Source organism: Camelus ferus, chromosome 3 (assembly GCF_009834535.1).
Source record: "Camelus ferus isolate YT-003-E chromosome 3, BCGSAC_Cfer_1.0, whole genome shotgun sequence".
In the NCBI taxonomy this organism is placed as follows: domain Eukaryota; kingdom Metazoa; phylum Chordata; class Mammalia; order Artiodactyla; family Camelidae; genus Camelus; species Camelus ferus.
Window position 1 is genome coordinate 97,218,125 of NC_045698.1, and position 19,960 is coordinate 97,238,084.

Below are 19,960 nucleotides of genomic sequence, written 5' to 3' on the forward strand. Positions count from 1 at the left end.
AGAGTCGGGGGGCGCCGGTGGCAGCCGATCGTCAGGGCTTCCTGCGTCCTGGGCTTGCTGTGGGCGGGGGCGGGACGACGAGCCCGTTACACGCGGGCTTGCAGCGCCGAGGGGGAGGGAGGAGCGAGCGCTTGAGGCCTGAGGGACCGACTGTCCATAGGGGGCCTGCCGTTTGGGGAGGATAGTTAAGATAGCGAAGACCTTGGATAGCGCCAGCCCCACGTATGCTTGCCCCCCCCCCCTTTGTGGATGAAAATGTGCCCTAAAATGGAGGATTTCACGGACTGAGAAGCTTAGCCGTTCGAGCAACGTTTCTTGGTGTCGCGGCCTTCGCTCCTCTCCTCACCCATCGCTTTATAGCGCCCCCTAAGAATCGTCTGTCCTCCGCCCACCAATACATGCGCGCGCGTTTTAGTCGGACCTCAGAAACAATCCCTCTCCACCCGCCATCGCGTAAAAATGGCCGAAAAATGAAACGTTAACGCTTGTTTTTCGTATTGCGTCGTATATAAATCCTTCTGCAGATGCTGCGAGGCAGATTTGTTCTTGTTTAGAGAGTCCCCTCACATTCCTTTTCCTCTTTATTAAAATACTATCAGTCTCCGTTCCTCTAGAGAGGATGATGTCGTGTGGGACCTTCCGGTTTCCAGACAAAGGGTTTAGAGTACGGCGGTGTAGTCGCCGCATCGTTGTTCTTTTCACTGCCGGCTCTGTGCCGTATAATATGTTCAACAGGGACTTTTTCCGTTTACTGTGAAGGAATATCTCGTAGATGTTTATCCTGTTCTGCGACCCTATCTTGTGGAATGGTCCTATTGGACCAATTACAGTTTTCCAACCAGATATTTCTAGAACGGTTATGGCGACTCCGAAATTCTAGTCTCTGAAGCGCTCTGGAATAGAGTGCGAGTCGTTGATTTCCCAAGCTGTAGTCATGAGATTTTGCGTTGATGCTGCGTGTTGAGCGGAGCTTGATAAAAGATTTTTAAATAGATGAGAAAACAGTTTTCTCCCAGGTGAAGTTAAACAGTTGTATTCGGGCAGAAATTATATTTTAGGCTGTTTTCACACATTTTCGAAGTAAAATTTCTTTTAGAAACTAAATGGCTCAGTCATCTACCGAGTCTTATCGATATAATTGTTTAATGTTAGTATTGTTTTGGAAATCAAGAAGCCGGGGGAGACAGTTCTTTGTTGCAAAAACTCTGCGTGTGACTTTTCCACTTAACTAAACGCAATTGAAGTACCATGTGAAGATTCTTCTGGATGGTTATGTAAGATTCGGAAAAGAGATCGTTGGCCAGAAGCGTTTGTGTTGAATGTGCTTTAAATTTACAAATCTTACCTTGCGTTTTATATGCTGGTAACATTAATGTATACTTTACCCAAGGGGTTGTTTTTACATATCTCCCTTCTCAGCTATGTGAAGTTGCTTTTACATAGCATTTTGAACTAAATTTGGGAGGATTGAACCACCCTTAATTTGAACATTGTGTATGTGGAGAGTCTTTAAACATACTGATTTTACTAATGCTTTTAGGGAAGTGTAAACACTAAATCAAATTAAAGTCAATTTATTTAAACAAATTTTAACAACCGAGGAATGCAAGGAAAATGTCTTATGTAATAATAGAAATAACAAGTACTTCAAATCCCTCATTTTATAGAGGAGAGAATTAAAGCCCAAGGAAGCGGTGTGTTCTTGGAACGCTTGAATTTTGATTGGATACTTGATTCAGGTTCTGTGTGTTATAATAAATAGGTTTAAAAATGGAAGAACTGCGCTTACAGGAATTTATTCTCGGGGACTAGTGTGTCAAAGATTTGTGTACCTAAATGTTAATGTTGGTTTTTAAGCATATTGAAAATCGAAAAAATTCAGCATTTGGAGATCTGCTAATTATAGTGTAGCCATCGAGTGGAAATCTATATGGCTATTTAAAACAATGCTTTAAGGAGAGTAACGATGGGAAAATTATAGTGGAATATAGTATTGAGAAGAAAATGTAATAAACTAAATTTGATACAAAATTTGATTTTTTGTTCTTTGAAAGCACATGTAAATAAGCGTAAAATTGAGATAACCATAAAGTTTTAGCTCTGGATGTTGGCATTATGGGTCATTTGTATTTTCTTCCTCTTTTTCTGAAATTTCTACGAGAAGGTACATTTACTTTTGTAATGAGGAAAAGTGAAACTTTTCCCTAAATACTAGAACTGCTTGAAAGATCAGAATCTCATGTTTTGTTTTTTAGGATCTCACGTATTTTTGAGGGAAATTGAGATAGAAATGAGCCAGCTTCCTGAAATCTGAAGTGCAGACTGTTCAGAAGTGACAAAAAGAAGTACTTGTGTAAGATACTCTGGTTATTATATTTAAAGAAAGGAATCTGAAGACATTCTTATGTAAAGGAATTACGTAATTATTACGGCCAATTATTAGGAGTAATGCTAATTAGATTACGTATGAACTAGCGATTTTTAAATGATCAAGACCGAAGAATTGTTTAATGCCTTGTTAGATAATGGCTCTTAGTACGTCTTTTAGGTAAAAGTCTGTGTTCTGTGTTTGTATGTCTCTTTTAGTTAGAATTACATTAAAACTGTCCATTCCTGTGGCAGCAGGTTCTAGGTATACTTGACTGACTTGAGATTTGGGATGGGACAGTACTAAGTTTATTGGGGGTGGGGTGGCAGGGATATGTAGACAGTGTAATTTCAGTGTTTTATATATGTTATTCCAAGGTTAACACCGTCCAGGAAATAGCTAAGAATTTTAAATGATAGCGATGGAGTGGCTTTCTTGAGGGTTGGTAATTAGGATGGATGGATGGATTGATTGATTGATTGATATGGAGGTACTGGGGAAGTGAACCCAGGACTTCCTGCATGCTAAGCACATGCTCTACCACTGAGCTATACTGTTTCCCCTATAGTGGTCTCTTTTATATCATTGGGATTAAGGGTTCTGAAATGCTTGATAAAGAGGTTTATAGTTAGAAAAGCTATTTAGTGGATAAAGATAGAGCATAGAGAAAAGCCAGTGAATTGAAAGAACTGTAGATATATAGCCTTTAAAAGTATTTTAGCTTTTGACTTACTGCAGATCATATCTACTAAGGTATGTATCTTAAGTATAAACTGTAATACAATAGAGGTTTTATGTTAAGATCCTGTGTTATCTTTCCTCACCTGAATATAATTTATTACTGTGGCAGATCTGAATGGATGGAATATCTTTGATGTATTGCAGCCCCCATGTGATTTTTGAGTTGTAAATCAAGCCCTGCCTAATGTTCTCTATAAATAATGCTCAGAAGTCTTTGAAATTAAAATTTACATGAGGTAGCAGTGTAATCTTAGGTGTAATTTTTTTAATTTTTAAAAACTTTAAAATTTTAATTTAGTTATTTAAAGACTTAAAAAACTATTCTGAAGTTTAATTGATATGCTTGCTTTTTTTCCTAGGGAGTTTTTAAATGGCATATCTCTTGAGTTTCTTTTGTCTTGAGTACCAATAGCCTGTGGTGGTTGATACCTGTCTGAAGGCAGAAAACAAAGGTTAGTAGGTTAGTAGGAAAAGCAAAGTAGTAGGAAGACAAAGAAGGGGGTTCCCATGGTGAGGGATGGAAGGATAGTTCTTCCCAGCTATTGCTGTTGGATGTCCTGGTGGACAAGAGGAGCAAAGAGCTGGGGAGATGCCTATAGTAGATGTCATAGTGGGTAGGCAGTAAATGCAAGTATGGAAAGTTGGGATCTTTGATTTGCAATATCATAGGTTGTTAATGAAGGTAGATAACTTTCTAGTCTTTCAAGGTGATTTGTGTGGTTTTTTTCTTTCTCTGTGGGAATCACTAGGATATTAAACATCTTCCTTTGGTATAGTGAATGATGGGAGAAGAGCCTATAATCTGTGAAAGTTTAAAGGCAAGTGTTTGAGCACCTGACTCATACAGTAGTTGGGAAAGGAACAGTAATAGCAAAGCAGTACACACATTTGTACTTAAAATTTTCTTGCTGTGAGAAGATGTGAAACAACTGAAAAATTTTAATATTCACCTATTTATCCTGATATGGGCTATGATATTTTGAAAAAGAACAATAGTTGAGGGAATTTTATACATAAGCATTAGAAGACACCAAGAAATACTCATAACAGCATTCTTGATAATAATAAATTTGAAACAGTCTAAATAATCATCATTTGGAGAATGAGTAAGTTTATGTGCCATAATGGCATCTGTATTGCAGTGAAAGTGTAGGTTTAATTGATAAATAAATCTGTTTTAGGAAGCAAGTAAGAACAATACATATTAAGCTGATTTGTATAAAATTAAGAAATGCAAAATTAACCCTTTTTTAAAGGATATACGTCTATTAAGTGGTAAGACTTTAAAACAGGAGACTGCAGAAGGGGAGGAGGAATCATTGGAAATTGATAGGCAGAAGGTATCTAAGGTTTTGTTAATATTGTTTCTAAACTTGGGTGTTTGTATGCACTGTGATTTGTATACTGCTTAATATAAAGGGGAGATGTTGGGCCTTTAAAGAATTACTAGTATTAAAAGAAAAGAGGAGGTAGGATATAGTTCAGTGGTAGTGTGTGCTTAGTATGCATGAGGCCCTGAGTTCAATCCCCAGTCCCTCCATTAATTAATAAGTAAATAAATAAATAAACCTAATTACCCCCCAATGGAGAAAGGAGAGACACATTTCAGCGAATAGTTAAAATTGCACAAGTATTAGGCAGACTGTGTAACTGCTCATAAAATGAACTTTGTATTAAGGTATTGGCACATGGTGGAAAATAGGTTCAGAGAAGTATGATGTAACCAGTATATATGAAAGGTGTTGAAAACCATAGTGTGGATTTCATGTGGTAAATAATAGGGAGTAGTGTGTTTTTGAGTAGGAGAGTACAAAATAATGAGTGATGTTTTAGGAGGTTTATATTGGAAGCTGAACATGGATACAAGGAGGCCATCTGAAAGGCAGGAAGATTGAAGGAGTAATCCTCTGGAGAGTAAGGTTATGGTTAAGGAAATAGGTAAGGACTGCATTTCTGAAGGATGAGAAGGTAATTTAAAGGTAGATTGGTAATAGAGAATGAAGGGGGAAGAGGTTTAATTTGTTAACTTTCACTAGAATCTGCTTCTTCATTCTTACTTGTCCAGGTTACTAACATTCTTTAAATCTGGTCTTTTAAAGTTGACTTCTGGTTGAGTAAAAGAGTTCAAATTTTAATTCTGGCTTTGAATAGAAACAGATGAGATGTTAAAAGTTGCTATGCGAAATAGGGAATACAGTACAAGTGGAAAGTTTATATGTCTCTGAATTAGTTCTTATACCTCTGAAGTTTGTTTTCTCATTTGTTTTGAGGATTAGATTACATAAAATAGATGATCATTATGGTGCTTGCCATGTTCCAGGCACCATTCTAAGTGTTTTATGTGGACTAATTTGTTAAATCTTTACAGCCTTATGAATTGCGTGTTATTTTTATTCTCATTTTACTTGTAAGGGGACAAACACAGGAATGTTAAGTAATTTGCCCAAGGTCACACAGTTATTTTCATCCAGGCACTTGCACTCCCCAAAAATCTCAGTTTATATCAAATCAAGGTTGTACAAATGTTTCTGGGAACCAAGAGTAGATCAAAGTGGAGTGGAGTGAAAAATTTTGAGGAAAACCACAAATTTTGCTTTTAAGTAGAGAGTTAGCCAAGTTAGTGTTGTATATCAAATTGAGTCAAAATTGTCAGTTAATTGGAATAACGTTCTATCCTGTAGTATGGGTTTACTTAACAAGTTTTCTGTGTTGCTTTAATATGAAACTGTTTAATGTCTAATTGATAAAGTCACTAGGCAAAAAGTTTAAACCTAGGAAGAAGAAAAGAATTCCAAGTTTGAATAGGAATTCTTTCTACGGATTATCATGAAGATTTCTGTTTTAGCAGCTGGAGGCACTGTTAGCCTAAGGATCAAGAAATAAGCTAGAAGTTGAATCCAAGGTCTGTAATACGGATTAAGAGTGATTGTCTTAAAGCACTTAAAAATATTAGTACTTCTTTTTCAGTCTACCTGGGTGCCACACTTTATAATGGTTTATCTTTGCTTATTGTGTGATGAGAGGCATGCTGCTTTATACAAAATTGAAATTACTAGAGCTAGATAAGCAACAAGGGTATGTTGTACAGCACAAGGAATTACAGGTATTATCTTGTAATAATTTATAATGGAGTATAATCTGCAAAAATACTGAATTACTATGCTATACACCTGAAACTAATATAATATTATAAATCAACCATACTTCAATTAAAAAAAAATACAGCTGGGACTTTATTTCCTGAGGGATTTACCATTTAAATTTTTTTTGAAAGATTTTTTCAGTCACTCAAAGGCATGTCCTACTGAGATGAGATTATGGCACTGAAGAACACAGACTCAGTCAAGTATAAGGTTTTAAAGTGGCTCAAGCTCTCTATATAAAACTGAATCATTTCTCAGATAACATTTTTAAAAAGTCAAACCCTTAAATGAAATACAAGTTATAAAATATATTGACAAGATGAAATGATGTAAGCTACTATTAAAAGGAAAATTTAACACTGTAAAGTGGAAACTATGTTGATAAGTTATTTATAAAGCCATTATAAAATTAATACTTGAGAAATTTAAAAATAAGCAATAATTAACCTTAGCCTATACTTTAAATTCTTTTAATTTAATTTTTACTTTTTGTTGAGATGTGGTCGATTGGTGTTTCAGGTGTACAGCAAAGCATCAGTTATACATATACATACATACATATTTTCAAATTGTTTTCCATTATAGTACAAGAAGTTGAATGTAGTTTGTTCTCTGTGCTATATAGTAGGTCCTTGTTGTTTGCTTTATATACAGTAATGTATATCTGTATTTTCTTAATGGACGTGCTGGGGATTGATCCCAGGACCTCGTGCATGCTAAGCATGCCCTCTACCACTGAGCTATAACCACCTACTCCCAACCCTGTGCTTTAATTGGAAACTAGGCAGGTGCTTGGTTGAAAAGTTCTTACCACAAGAATCAGTGCTTTTGTGTGATTGATGACAAAACTTAAGCAGTTACCTTTCCAAATGATGCTTCTTTAAATTACTAATAGTGAACTATCTCTGTCATCTGTCAGTGACATTTTTACTGTATTGGTATTGTTGGTTACTACATATATTTGGTATATTTGCACATGAATAAGCTAACAAATAACAAGAGTGTTTCACTTTGATAGAAAATGTGGAAAATCTGAAAGTTGTACCTTTTTGTTTTTAATTCAGAAAGGGAACATACTATAAGAAATTATCATTTTCTAACTGTTGATAAATTTTTATGTGGAATTAAAGGGTTAGAATAATGTCAACATGTAGTTTTTTCACTGAGTATCTCTACAAGCCTTTATGATTATACTATCTTAAAATTAGTTGTTTTTAAGAAGTGATTATTTTGCACAATTGCTAAAGATCCATATGGTAGTATTAGATACCTTTAAAACAGCATTTTTAGATTTACAAGCCGAAATTCTTTTCTTTTCTATAATTTTTTTTAAAGAACTGAAGACTGCTTAACGCTCATTTTACTTTCTGCTAAATAACTCTCAGAAAGAGTGCATAATATAACTAATAAGTATCTTTATTTTACAAAAGAAGTCTAGATATGAAATAACTCTCTGTTCTCAGTGAATTTTCTGAGTGTGTTAAGCTTTGTTTCACATTAATGGAATGTGGGTTTTAATATGATTAACTGAAACATTTCTTTTTTAATATTTTATTTATTTTATTTTTTGTTTGTTTTTCTTTTGCGGGGGGTGGGGGATTAGGTTTATTTATTTACTTTAACTTATTTTAGTGGAGGTACTGGGGATTGAACCCAGGACCTCTTGCATGCTAAGCATGTGCTCTTCCACTGAGCTATACCCTCCCCCCCAAAACATTTCTTAACCATACAGATAATTTATTCAAATGTTGAACACAAAGCTAACATTTTTAGTAGCACTTGCAGTTATGTCATGAACTAGGTTTAAGTTCTAGGTTAGTTATTCAGAATTGTCTATAAAAATGAGCTTTAAACTTGTTCAATAAGAATTTGAATATCAGATTGTAGTTATAATGGCATTTGTGAAGCCTAATTATGGATAATATTAATGTTTACTGTTGGGAGGGATAGGAAGGATGTACTTTCTTTTTTGGAGGTGAAAGATTCTGCATTGATGAGCATTTAGAATTTATTGTATAATGAATTTAAATGGGTAAATTGGATTTTGACAGTAACATTTTAGATCAGTTATCTCAAAGGAACTATTCTCAAATTTTCGTAACCTCTAGTATAATGTACTATAGAAAGGCAATTTTAAAAGAAGCTAATCGTTAAAAAAAATTTTCAGTAACTTAGTTAATGTCTCGGCATTGTGGTAAGTTTTTATTTGTTGTAAACGAAAGTCTGACTTAGGTTACTTTTCAGTAATACCGCTCTCATGTCCTTGTGTGGGACTGCATTTTAAGGTGAAACAGTCACAGAAATTCTAAGGTTATTCTTAATATTACAATTACAAGTTGTCATGGGATTTACATGGTTTGTCTTGCCATTTTTCTGAGTTTTTCTGACATCCATTTTCTGTTTTGTCCTAAGGTTACCATCTTTTACTTCTCTTAACCTTTCCTTTTTGCAGATCCACCATTTTCATATATGCTGCAAAACAAAGTAATTGAGATCTCCAGTACAACAACCTTTTCTTTAAAATATGATCAATTTTAAAAAATATAAATGATCATAATGCCACTGTATAATTTCCATGAGGGAAAAGAATACTGCTTTCAAAAGATGAGCTTTTTAATAATATAAAAAACTGGCTGTCACATCAAAGGCAAAGCTGCAATTCATAGTAACCTTGATACTTTAAAATTTTGATTTCAAAAACCCTCTTAACCAGTTTTGATTTTTTTTTTAGTAAAGTATACATGAAAATTTAGAGGGTCCTACCAATGTTGATGCAGTATTTCAACTGCCATTCCATATGACATTTATGAGACATATCAAAGAAACCTTCATCCAAAGAAGTCCACTTATTCTTGTCTTTATTTTATTAATCCTAAAGCACTAAGTAGTTTACATAGTGGATCTCATCTAGAACTAGTTTCTTTGGTGTCTTTTCTCAAATTCATCTCTCTTGGTGTGCAAAAACATCTGTAATTCCAGTCACTTCTGATGGCATTTCTTTGTCTTTTTAACTTTGTTACATCTTTTTGTAAAATCTAACTAAGTCTGGCCTGCAACTTTTTTTTATACTTCCTTTACCACTGTTTTCGTCCAGTGTTACCTTACTTTAATCTGTCATTGGTGGAATTGGTCCCATAATAGACTTGTAACTATTGAATATTGCCTGGTTTTTACGTTAATGAAGTTTAATATTTTAAACTAACAGTGCTTAGGTGTATGGGTGATCAAAACAACTAAGCAATGCCTCCTAATAGAATTCTGTAGCAAACAATTTAAGACTTAATCTCTGTATGTAGTTGTGATTATAAAATTGTTTCATAAAGGACATTTGTATGTACATCATTAACAGTTTATGAGATAACATAAATGCTTTGCAAATTCTTACTTAACAATTTTTGAGGTAAAATAACAAAGAAAATGAAAATAATTTCATCCAGAAACACATCTTGGTGGATTGTATTCAGAATTTAAAATTTCTAGATGATGGGGTTGTTCTTGTGAAAAGTTTACAGAAGTCTGTAAGCAAGATCTCGTTTTCATTTTCACCTGTTTTGAGTTCTAGAGGTGCTGTGTTGTAGCCCTGAGCATTAAATGAGCTCATTGATGGCTGCAACCTGGGGGAATTTCACTTCTTTAAGTCACCTATACTTCCTGTATCTGGGTTTTTTCTTGGGAGGTCTCCTTTTTCTGTACTGGCCATACTTAGTTCTCCTTACCTGATAATGAAATAAGCACTGCCCAATATAGGATGAACAGTAAGAAGGCAGTTAGTTTTTTGGCTTAAATTTGTGTAGAAATCCTTAAACTGTAGGAAGTCACTTATTTTTCTTCACATCTGTCTTTACCTCAAGTTGATTTTGCTGCATAAAAGTCTCAACTATTATGTTTGGTCTTAGATCTTATACTAGGTACTTGACACCTAAGCTTCATTTACCTGTGATTTTACTTGGTTCTTTCTGTTAGTGCTAAGAGGTCTCGTTTTTCTAAAGTAGAATACAACTGATTCATCTTGCTGACTTGCTGACTTGATTTTTTTGTTTGTTTTTAGTCTTCTGGAACTTAAGCATCATACTATAGGGTGTATTTTTATTCTTCCAAACAAAAAGACCCATCTATATTTTTATTGAAATTTTGATGTGTTCAGACATCTAGCCCTTCAATTGATATGTTTTTAAATTCAATATGAAATTCCCTTTAATAGTTAAACTTTAGCATGAAAGACTACTTTTTAAATATCTATATGCAGGCTCTGCATACATCTGGAATCTGTTTAAGATATGTAATTCCTTGTAAGTTTGAGATCTTAAATGTTTTTTTTTTAAATCAACGTGATGCGTAAGTTTTTTTTTCTAAAAAAAACGGCATCTACTTAAAGGGATTTATGACTAAAATTGCTTATTTTTCTACAGAGTTGTCTGCTGGTTCTCAGCTTGAAGAAGATTCTACAGTCCTTATTGATCCTTTTTCTTGGCGTTACCATTTTTTGAAGCAAAGTTAACCTAGTTTTCTAGTTTGAGCTTTCTTTTTGGCCATCTTTTAAAAAAAAGGTTTTTTTGATCTATAAACTAGACAAGAGATAGTTCTACAATGTCCAAGTCATTCCAGCAGTCATCTCTCGGTAGGGACTCGCAGGGTCATGGGCGTGACCTGTCTGCAGCAGGAATAGGCCTTCTTGCTGCTGCTACCCAGTCTTTAAGTATGCCAGCATCTCTTGGAAGGATGAACCAGGGTACTGCACGCCTTGCTAGTTTAATGAATCTTGGAATGAGTTCTTCATTGAATCAACAAGGAGCTCATAGTGCACTGTCTTCTGCTAGTACTTCTTCCCATAATTTGCAGTCTATATTTAACATTGGAAGTAGAGGTCCACTCCCTTTGTCTTCTCAACACCGTGGAGATGCAGACCAGGCCAGTAACATTTTGGCCAGCTTTGGTCTGTCTGCTAGAGACTTAGATGAACTGAGTCGTTATCCAGAGGACAAGATTACTCCTGAGAATTTGCCCCAAATCCTTCTGCAGCTTAAAAGGAGGAGAACTGAAGAAGGCCCTACATTGAGTTATGGTAGAGATGGCAGATCTGCTACACGGGAGCCACCATACAGAGTACCTAGGGACGATTGGGAAGAAAAAAGGCACTTTAGAAGAGATAGTTTTGATGATCGTGGTCCTAGTCTCAACCCAGTGCTTGATTATGACCATGGAAGTCGTTCTCAAGAATCTGGTTATTATGACAGAATGGATTATGAAGATGACAGATTAAGAGATGGAGAAAGGTGTAGGGATGATTCTTTTTTTGGTGAGACCTCGCATAACTATCATAAATTTGACAGTGAGTATGAGAGAATGGGACGTGGTCCTGGCCCCTTACAAGAGAGATCTCTCTTTGAGAAAAAGAGGGGCGCTCCTCCAAGTAGCAATATTGAAGACTTCCATGGACTCTTACCGAAGGGTTATCCCCATCTGTGCTCTATATGTGATTTGCCAGTTCATTCTAATAAGGTGAGTTAATGCAACAGATACTTCTAATTTCTTTTACATTGTAGTGCCTATTCTGTGTTTACCTATATCTTTTACTCTAATTCTGTGGTCTGATGACAGAGTTGATCAAGAATTTTTATACTTTTGAGAACACTTAATTTGGAAGGTAATTGTTTTGAGCATTTTAAACCAGGGCTTTACATTAATATAATCTGCCTAGATTACTTCTGGCCACAAAGCTGTCATCCACTGGGATTATCTTGTTGGTTTTTGGCATCAATATGTTCTTCTTAATCGTATATTTAAGCAGGTTTTTTTGTCTGCTTTGTTGAATTGTTTTAAGTATTTTTCCTTTTTTTTTGCAGTCAATGTGCTCTGCCATTCAGGATGCTAGATTTCAGCTCTCCATCTGTCTTAATTACTGATTTGTATGTAGTAAAGATGTATTCTTGAACAATTCTCTTTTTTTCCTTATCTGTGGCTACAGGGAAAGAGTTAATGTAGAGCCCTGGTGTTTGTTTCAGTATATTTCATATTTTAGATTAGTTCATTCTTCCTTTTTTTAATTTCCCTTTAACACAAATTCTCATGCTGTAACTGAAATTTTTCATCATTTTTTTCTCCTTTTCCACAACTTTCTTAAACATACTTCAAAACTCACTTTTTATTGTCCCATATTGCATCTGTCCCTTTAGAGACTTGGAAAAATCAGCTACTGCAGTATCCTGCTCTGTGTTCCTCCTAAGCACATTCTTTTTCTGACTTAGGCTTAGACTTCTGGTACAGTCATTTGAGGGAAAAAAAATCTAAATCTCCTTTGCTTTAATTATCACATCTGGCAAAATGGGAACTTTTTCAAAATGCCCTTTTAAGTACATTATCCTTTCTCTTTCAGTGTTTTCAGTATTAATCATTTGCACTGATTTTTCCCCACAATATACAGTGCAGTTGACTTAAAGTCGACATTATAGCACTCCACTAGCTTGATCTGTAATCTGACCATCCATTTTTCCTGATGTGCTATACTTAACTAGAACATGTTGCTGCCATGAAACTGATTTGATGGTTACTGTTACAGGGTTTTTTCTTTACAGTAACATCTGGAAGGGTCATTTTCTTTTCATATCTATCCCCCTTAAATGCATTTTTTAGTGAGTATTGATTTTTGAGTAAGCAAAATCATATAGGTCATTAGAGATTGTGTGTTTAATCTTTTAAAAAGTATTACCCATCAGTCCCTTTTCTGTGTTTGGATCTCATTATTTTTGTCTCATAATTAAGAAAAGAGACTTACTTGAATTTACAGAGTACTTTGAAGAAAACTTTAAAAAGTAATTGCTAGCTAAATATATATATTTCTATAATACAAAAATCTTTGGAATTAATGCATAGTTTAAGTACACAAGGAATATTTTAATCTTTAATCCACATCAAATTAAATTAATGGTAAATTTATGTTCATAGATTAATTTTCATTTAAGACAGAACCACAAACTCATGAAAGTTAGGAAATTGTATTTAGTAGGTGTTTTGGACTTTTCACATTTGTTGGATACACTAAGTATATCATGGAATTTAGTTTTTGTTCAGTACTTAATTTCAAGTTTTAGGTGTGGTATGAATTGATTTAATGAAAAGGTCCATTTAACTTGGTGACTTCAAAATAATTTCGTTACTTCTTGCCTATTTGCAGAAATGGCAATATGACTAATATTTTCAGATAGGTTCTCTAAATTCCAAGGAAAATAGCTAGTTACAGTGTCTCAAATGCAAGTGATTGTGAGGGACTTAAAATCTTTGCTACTGGAGTCATAAATCAAAAACTATTGTTGAAAGTCTCCTTATCCTGACTTTGAGCAGTAACTTAACCTTGCTGCTTGCTCATTTAAAAAAAAAAAAAAAACAGTGAAGGAACACAAAAGAAAACCAAGAAAGACTTTAATCAGGAAAAAAAATTCTATTTTTATGCGTAGTTATACTTTTCTCTCCAAATGTTGCTACCATCTAGTTCCTGAACATTGATATAAATGATTAATGATAGTAAATGGATCTAAATTGACAAAAGAACAGTTTTTAAATATTTGTTGAAACTTTGGATTTAAGAGTAAGACACTCTACTTAATGCAAGAGGTACTTGTAGCCTGTAAAAATGCATGTGCCCTAGCTAGTTTTGGTATTTTGACAAAATATTAGAAACGTTTAAGAATTATTTTAGAGGCCCTCTGATTGATACACAATTTATTTGTGTAAATTGGACCAATTTTAAGTTGTTCAAGCAGCCAAATTCTTTCAGTGTATCTTCTAGCATAGCTGATGTTTCTGGGTATCTGCATTATTGAAAAAAATAATACTTTTAGTAGTGATCTTTCTCATTTATAGCTGATATCAAATCAATGAGTTTTAGAGAAAAATTCTGTGTGAAAATAGATAATGAAAAAAATTTTTTTAACATTTAATCCTGCTCTCTGGTATTGCTGCATAACTTGGAAAATCTGTTCTTTTCACTTATATTAAATAGCCTACATGATCAAAACTTCTACTTACTATGAAATAAACTTTTAAGTGAAAAAAACATCTAATTTTCATCATTATTTTAAGTGACTTTCAGTGATGATGTTGCTTTTGTTTCTTTCTAGATCATTTTAGAACATCATGTTGCTTTTCTGCACAACCTTAAACTTGCCTCAAAATTCCTTTCACTTAAAACTGCCCACTACAGCCCTTTTACTGTCTCATCACTTGAGTTCATAGTTTTCCTTTTAGTGTTATTCTAGAAACTGTTAGGTTTTTCTTTATTCTGCCATTCCAGTTGTGCTTCTCCAAATTATCCTTCCTTTATATAATTTAGGTATCTCAGTGACGTTAAAGTGAATGTAGTTTTTCCTACAGAGCTTCTGAATTCAAAAAGTGAATTCTTCTTTGTTAATCTGATCTGAGAGTTACCTCAATGTAGAATCCAAAGATAAAGGTATTTTTAAAATCCTTTTGACTCTTACTCCTTACCTTAGACCAAATAGTAGTAAAAGGCCAGGTGTGGTAGTGGAGATTAGTAATGGGTGGGCTTGGGAGGTACCTAACTGATTCTTTGATCTTGGCCTTCCTTCTAGTACTTTGAAAGACCAGCCACACTTTTCACAGGTTTGAACCTTTAGAGCATGGGGCATTGGATATAAATTACTTCTGTTTAACTAGATACCCTTTCTATCTCCTGTTAACTAGAAGCATGCCTAATAGGGTGACTTTTACTCCTCTCCCAACACACTCAAGGATATTCTCAAGGATATTTTAAATTAAGTATTTTTAGTTCAAAATTCTATGTTAAGGTATTTGTTTAATCCCGCTTCTGAATTTTGTGAACTTTATCTATGGTGCCTCTTGGTTATAGCCATTTTTAAAGTGGCCTCCAACAGGTCAGTGGGTCTTTGCAAGTACAAACTTTTAATATCCCAGATATCTGGTTGTAGAGCCAGCTGAAGAGGTCTCTGAGTTCCTCAGCTATTAGCCATTATTTTTAAAAGGCAATCTAGCTTTGAGAATAAGCTCCTCCCCAAGTTCTGAGAAGTGCCATTCTGTTTGAATGTGTTCCATTTTACCTCTTTGACAGGAATTTAGTTAATTTTAAAGGACATAGAAGTGTGTATAAACTCGTAAAATGTAAGTTAGTTTATAAAAAATAACTTTTGAAAAGCTTCAGAATGGTATCTCTTGTAATTTTGTTCTTATTTCAGTTGAGCTCTAAATGAGACTCCCTTTTTAAAACGTTGCCTAACCATGCTTTATATTCCAAGTGTTAGATAGCGTGGATGTTGGAAAAGTTGTCTTATTTTGTGAGGGTTTGTGAAACAGTAATACTTGTAAAGCAGGAATTAAGAAACAAGATAGCTTTATAAGCAGTGTAGTAATAGTTGCTTTTCTTTTTAATTAAAAAAAAATTTTATTATTAATGCTTCCTATGTTCCTGGCAGTGTTCTGTTAAGCAGGTTACCTTCATTAATTCACCTGTTTTCCACAAAGCCCTAGGAGAATATTGAATTATAGTGAATTTAAATAACTTAGACCAAGAATTCATATTTAGTAAGTGGCACCTTGGGAACTGAACTCAGGCAGTCTGGCAGCAAAGCCTACTTTCCCTAACTCCTTTTTCTTACATTGCCTAAAATGTTAATCACTTACATGTTGATTTTTAACTAAAGAAAGGAAAGTTTATTGAATAAAATAGGAAAAATTAATCATGTCAAATTTAAAATAATCACAAAGGAGCAAATAATGAAGGAATATGATGTTTTCCTTCCTAGAATTTAGAAATGAACACTCCTGAAATTTGCTTTTGTATTTTTGGGAAACATAATGGGAGCTTAGTTTTTTGATAAATGGGGAGCCACTCCTTTTCTAGAAAAGTCATTCCTGTTTAATCATCTTAGTAGCTTTTTATGGCTATAGTACACTTGGAACATCCTCAAAGACTGGATGAAGTTAAAGATACTATTTTTACCTAATCACGTTATAACATACTTTTCTAGAAAAGTAGATAGAAGCATGGACATTTTATCACATTTAAGAGTTGTATAAAACAGCAGTTCTCATAATATGACATGAATAATAATTCAGTTTGGTCCACAGCAGAAATTAATATGTCTCCTGATCTTGAGGTCAGTTATTACTCTTGATCTTTATTAACTCTGTATCTTTTTCCTGTCAGGTCTGTTAGTAAGTTAACCAAGTTATCCAGTTTTTCCAAGAATGTGCATGGCGTATTTGAGGGCAGGATCAAGTTATAAGGATTAAAAGAAGTGCTTTTAAACTAATTAAGGGCAATTGGTGAATGAGCAGGTGTTATTACAGCCTATGATATTGCATATAGATTAACATCCTAGAGTTTGAATGGTTCAAATGAAAATATCTTGGCTTTATTTTTGTTAATTCTACGAATTTACTTTGCTGCAGGAGTGGAGTCAACATATCAATGGAGCAAGTCACAGTCGTCGATGCCAGCTTCTTCTTGAAATGTAGGAGTTTGAAATACCTTTAAAGCATCCCTATGGTGAATCAGAAACAGCCATTGATTGGTTTGGGGGAGTTTATCGTATACTTGTAATATCCACTTTGTTATTACTGCATAGTTGATACTGTCCAGGCAATACCAATAACAAACAAAATATTTAAATCTGGAGTTGTGTATGGAATTTTAGATGCCATGAGAGTGGTATTTTGTTACTTAATATTATTTCTAGGGTAACTAAACATTGGCTCTTTTTATACGATTGAAAGAATTTTTAATAAACTTAAAGATGGCCTTTGATACACAGAACAAATTCATAAGAGCATTTTCAGTAACAGTAGTAATACATACTCTAAAAATATAGAAGACATGGAAAAGAGAGGAAGTTATTCAAAGTTACAAGTAAGTTGTCAAGCAGAACTGTTCAGAATGTATTTTTTGCTTTTAGAGGTAGCTGTGATTATGAGTTTAAGCTGCTGGAATGAATTTGAATTCCTAAAGAATCTCCCTGCCTAAATATCACATGATACCCATTGTTCACTGAAGTGGCAGTTATTACATATACCGTGCCCTGTTGGGGCTGTCCTTTCTGTCTTGTGCCACAACTCAGCTCTGCTCGTAGTATTTAATGCTGGAGAAAGAAAATCTGTGGTTGGCCTATGTTTCCCTGTACAACCCACATTTCCAGTCCCTCATGCAGTGCTTTTCCTCTGTATGAATTAACAAGTACAGGAAAATTTTAATTGCAACATACATTACCTACATTTTCAAACAATACTGAAAAACTTTATTTTCATTCATTTGGATTAATTTGAAGTTCTGAAATTTTCCTTTTGAAGTTTTTGTATTACATGTTTTAAACTATAGTATTTCTAACACTTAGACTCTTATATAACTTTGTTAATAAATAATCTCTATTTTAAAGGCCAAACAAGGCTACTTTGTGAAAAGGACAGTTTTATTTTAAAGTTAATTTTCTGGTCTTTTTAAAGCTATCCAGAATGGAATCCTGACAATGATACAGGACACACAATGTAAGTTAAAATTTTTAAGCTATTGTTTATTAAGGAGATCAATGTAAGGAATTCAGGTTAAATTTTCAACATTTCATAAAATATTTTCTTAATTTCTTCATTGAGTATGAGAGTTGGATAAAAGTTACTGTGAGTGAAAAAATTTTTAGAAACTATTTTGTGTAGTAATTTTTTAATAATTACAGATTTTACTCTAGTTAACAACTTCATACATAAATGCCCCGAAAGATTGAAATCATAGTCATAGTAGGGATGTTTTAACAATAAATCCTAATTATTTCTGGTGGACCTACTTATCATGCTTTATTTCCTTATGTCTTCACGTTACTAGGGGTGATCCATTCATGTTGCAGCAATCTACAAACCCAGCACCAGGAATTCTGGGACCTCCACCCCCCTCATTTCATCTTGGGGGACCAGCAGTTGGACCAAGAGGAAATCTGGGTGATTATAAAATTCGTATTACTTTTCCTTAAGAGCTTTTCCCATAAAAATTAAATGCAGTAATTGTAGGCAAAAGATGTGTTATTGAAATTTAACTCAAAAATAGCATTGCATAGACAACATGAATGATATCTGTAATATCCTTTCATTTGTGTTTGAAAGTTGTCCATTTTCCAGTTAAAATAGCCTGTTGGGAGGAGGCTATAGTTCAGGTGGTAAGAGTGCATGCTTAGCATGCATGAGGTCCTGGGTTCAATCCCCAGTCTTTCCTTGAAGAATAAATAAATAAGCAAGCCTAGTCACCCCCCCCCCCCAAAACCTACAGGAAAAAATAGCCTGTTAAAGCAGGTATATTTATTAAAAGACTGAAAAACATGTTTTTCCCCATACAGGTGCCGGAAATGGAAACCTGCAAGGACCAAGACACATGCAAAAAGGCAGAGTGGTCAGTAATAACAGCTCTTGCTTTTAGTGTATTTGCTATTTGGCAGAATGGTGTTTGACCTAAATCCTGGCTAATTTGAGTATGTGTCATAGTCCTCAATATAGGAAGATGGTTTGAAAACTGTTAGGCTTTTGTATATGATTTGGATTAGAATTAAAATGTATTTTTACATGCTCTTGGTCTAGAGATCTCACCTTGTTTCAGAGTCTTAAGAACTTTGCTATCCAGTTGTGTACACAGTTTTAAATATCAGTACAGACTGTTCTCTGAAAGTTTGAGATTTACTCCAGTGATAATTCCTTCCCTGTGTGGTTTTTTAAATTCTCTAGAATGATATGAGATACTATTTTAAATGTTTACTCTGTTCTGGTTAACTGTAGACTGTAATAGTTTTAATGCATAACCTGTTTCATACTGCTTCTAAAGAGACCTACCTACTGACTTGATTTTTTCTTAATGGGTAGGAAACTAGCCGAGTTGTTCACATCATGGATTTTCAACGAGGGAAGAATTTGAGATATCAACTGTTACAGCTGGTGGAACCATTTGGAGTTATTTCAAATCATCTGATTCTAAATAAAATTAATGAGGTATGAGTTAAGTGTATTTATTCATCACTGAAATACATTCTAAAGGGATTACATAATTCTGTATTAGAAAGGGATTACATAATTTTGTATTAGAAAAAGAACTCAGTGCGATCTTAAGTCATCAATATGGAATGTGATAGAGGAGAAGGCCAATAGCTGAACTAATAAATTGTAGGACTAATGGTTTATTAATAACTTTATAAATTGTGATTCTTGAGCAGTAACATTGCCATTATTATTACTATACTACTATTGTGAGGGTTATATAAGGATAATTATTTAGAAAGCCATTTCAAACTTTTACCTTATTGGTGCCAAATTATTATTTCAAACTCAGTATGCATAATAAATGATAGTTTTCGTATCATGAAGGTAATAAAATCTGAGATGATCTTTAGTAAAATAGTAAGTTAGCAATGTTGGTTTTTTTGTTCTGCCTTTAGATTTTTGAAAATGCTTTCTATTTAATGATTATGTATCTGGAAAGACTTTGAGCAATGTGGGATTTATTTGGTTGTTTCTTGGAAATAATTTTTTTGCAATTTCAGGCGTTTATTGAAATGGCAACCACAGAAGATGCTCAGGCTGCAGTGGATTATTACACAACCACACCAGCATTAGTATTTGGCAAGCCAGTGAGAGTTCATTTATCCCAGAAGTACAAAAGAATAAAGGTAATACCTATCTTTCCAGAGTTGTGTCACTTACCATTTAATAC

General features: G+C 34.1%; 1 protein-coding gene across 6 annotated transcripts in view; it reads left to right on the forward strand.

Moving 5' to 3' along the window:
• MATR3 (matrin 3) overlaps positions 1 to 19,960 on the forward strand; it is a 43,467-nt gene that overhangs the window by 16,089 nt on the left and 7,418 nt on the right. For 4 of the 6 annotated variants that reach the window (XM_032476850.1, XM_014555566.2, XM_014555567.2 and 1 more), the window contains 7 exons: positions 10,662 to 11,751; positions 16,675 to 16,736; positions 17,722 to 17,763; positions 18,095 to 18,207; positions 18,600 to 18,652; positions 19,117 to 19,242; positions 19,791 to 19,916. In XM_032476850.1, coding sequence (XP_032332741.1) covers positions 10,840 to 11,751; positions 16,675 to 16,736; positions 17,722 to 17,763; positions 18,095 to 18,207; positions 18,600 to 18,652; positions 19,117 to 19,242; positions 19,791 to 19,916 — 1,434 coding nt within the window. In that variant the 5' untranslated portion in view covers positions 10,662 to 10,839. Of the gene's footprint in view, positions 1 to 2,255; positions 2,354 to 10,661; positions 11,752 to 16,674; positions 16,737 to 17,721; positions 17,764 to 18,094; positions 18,208 to 18,599; positions 18,653 to 19,116; positions 19,243 to 19,790; positions 19,917 to 19,960 lie in introns of those variants that run through there. The other 2 variants (XM_032476851.1, XM_032476853.1) reach the window with 2 other exon arrangements.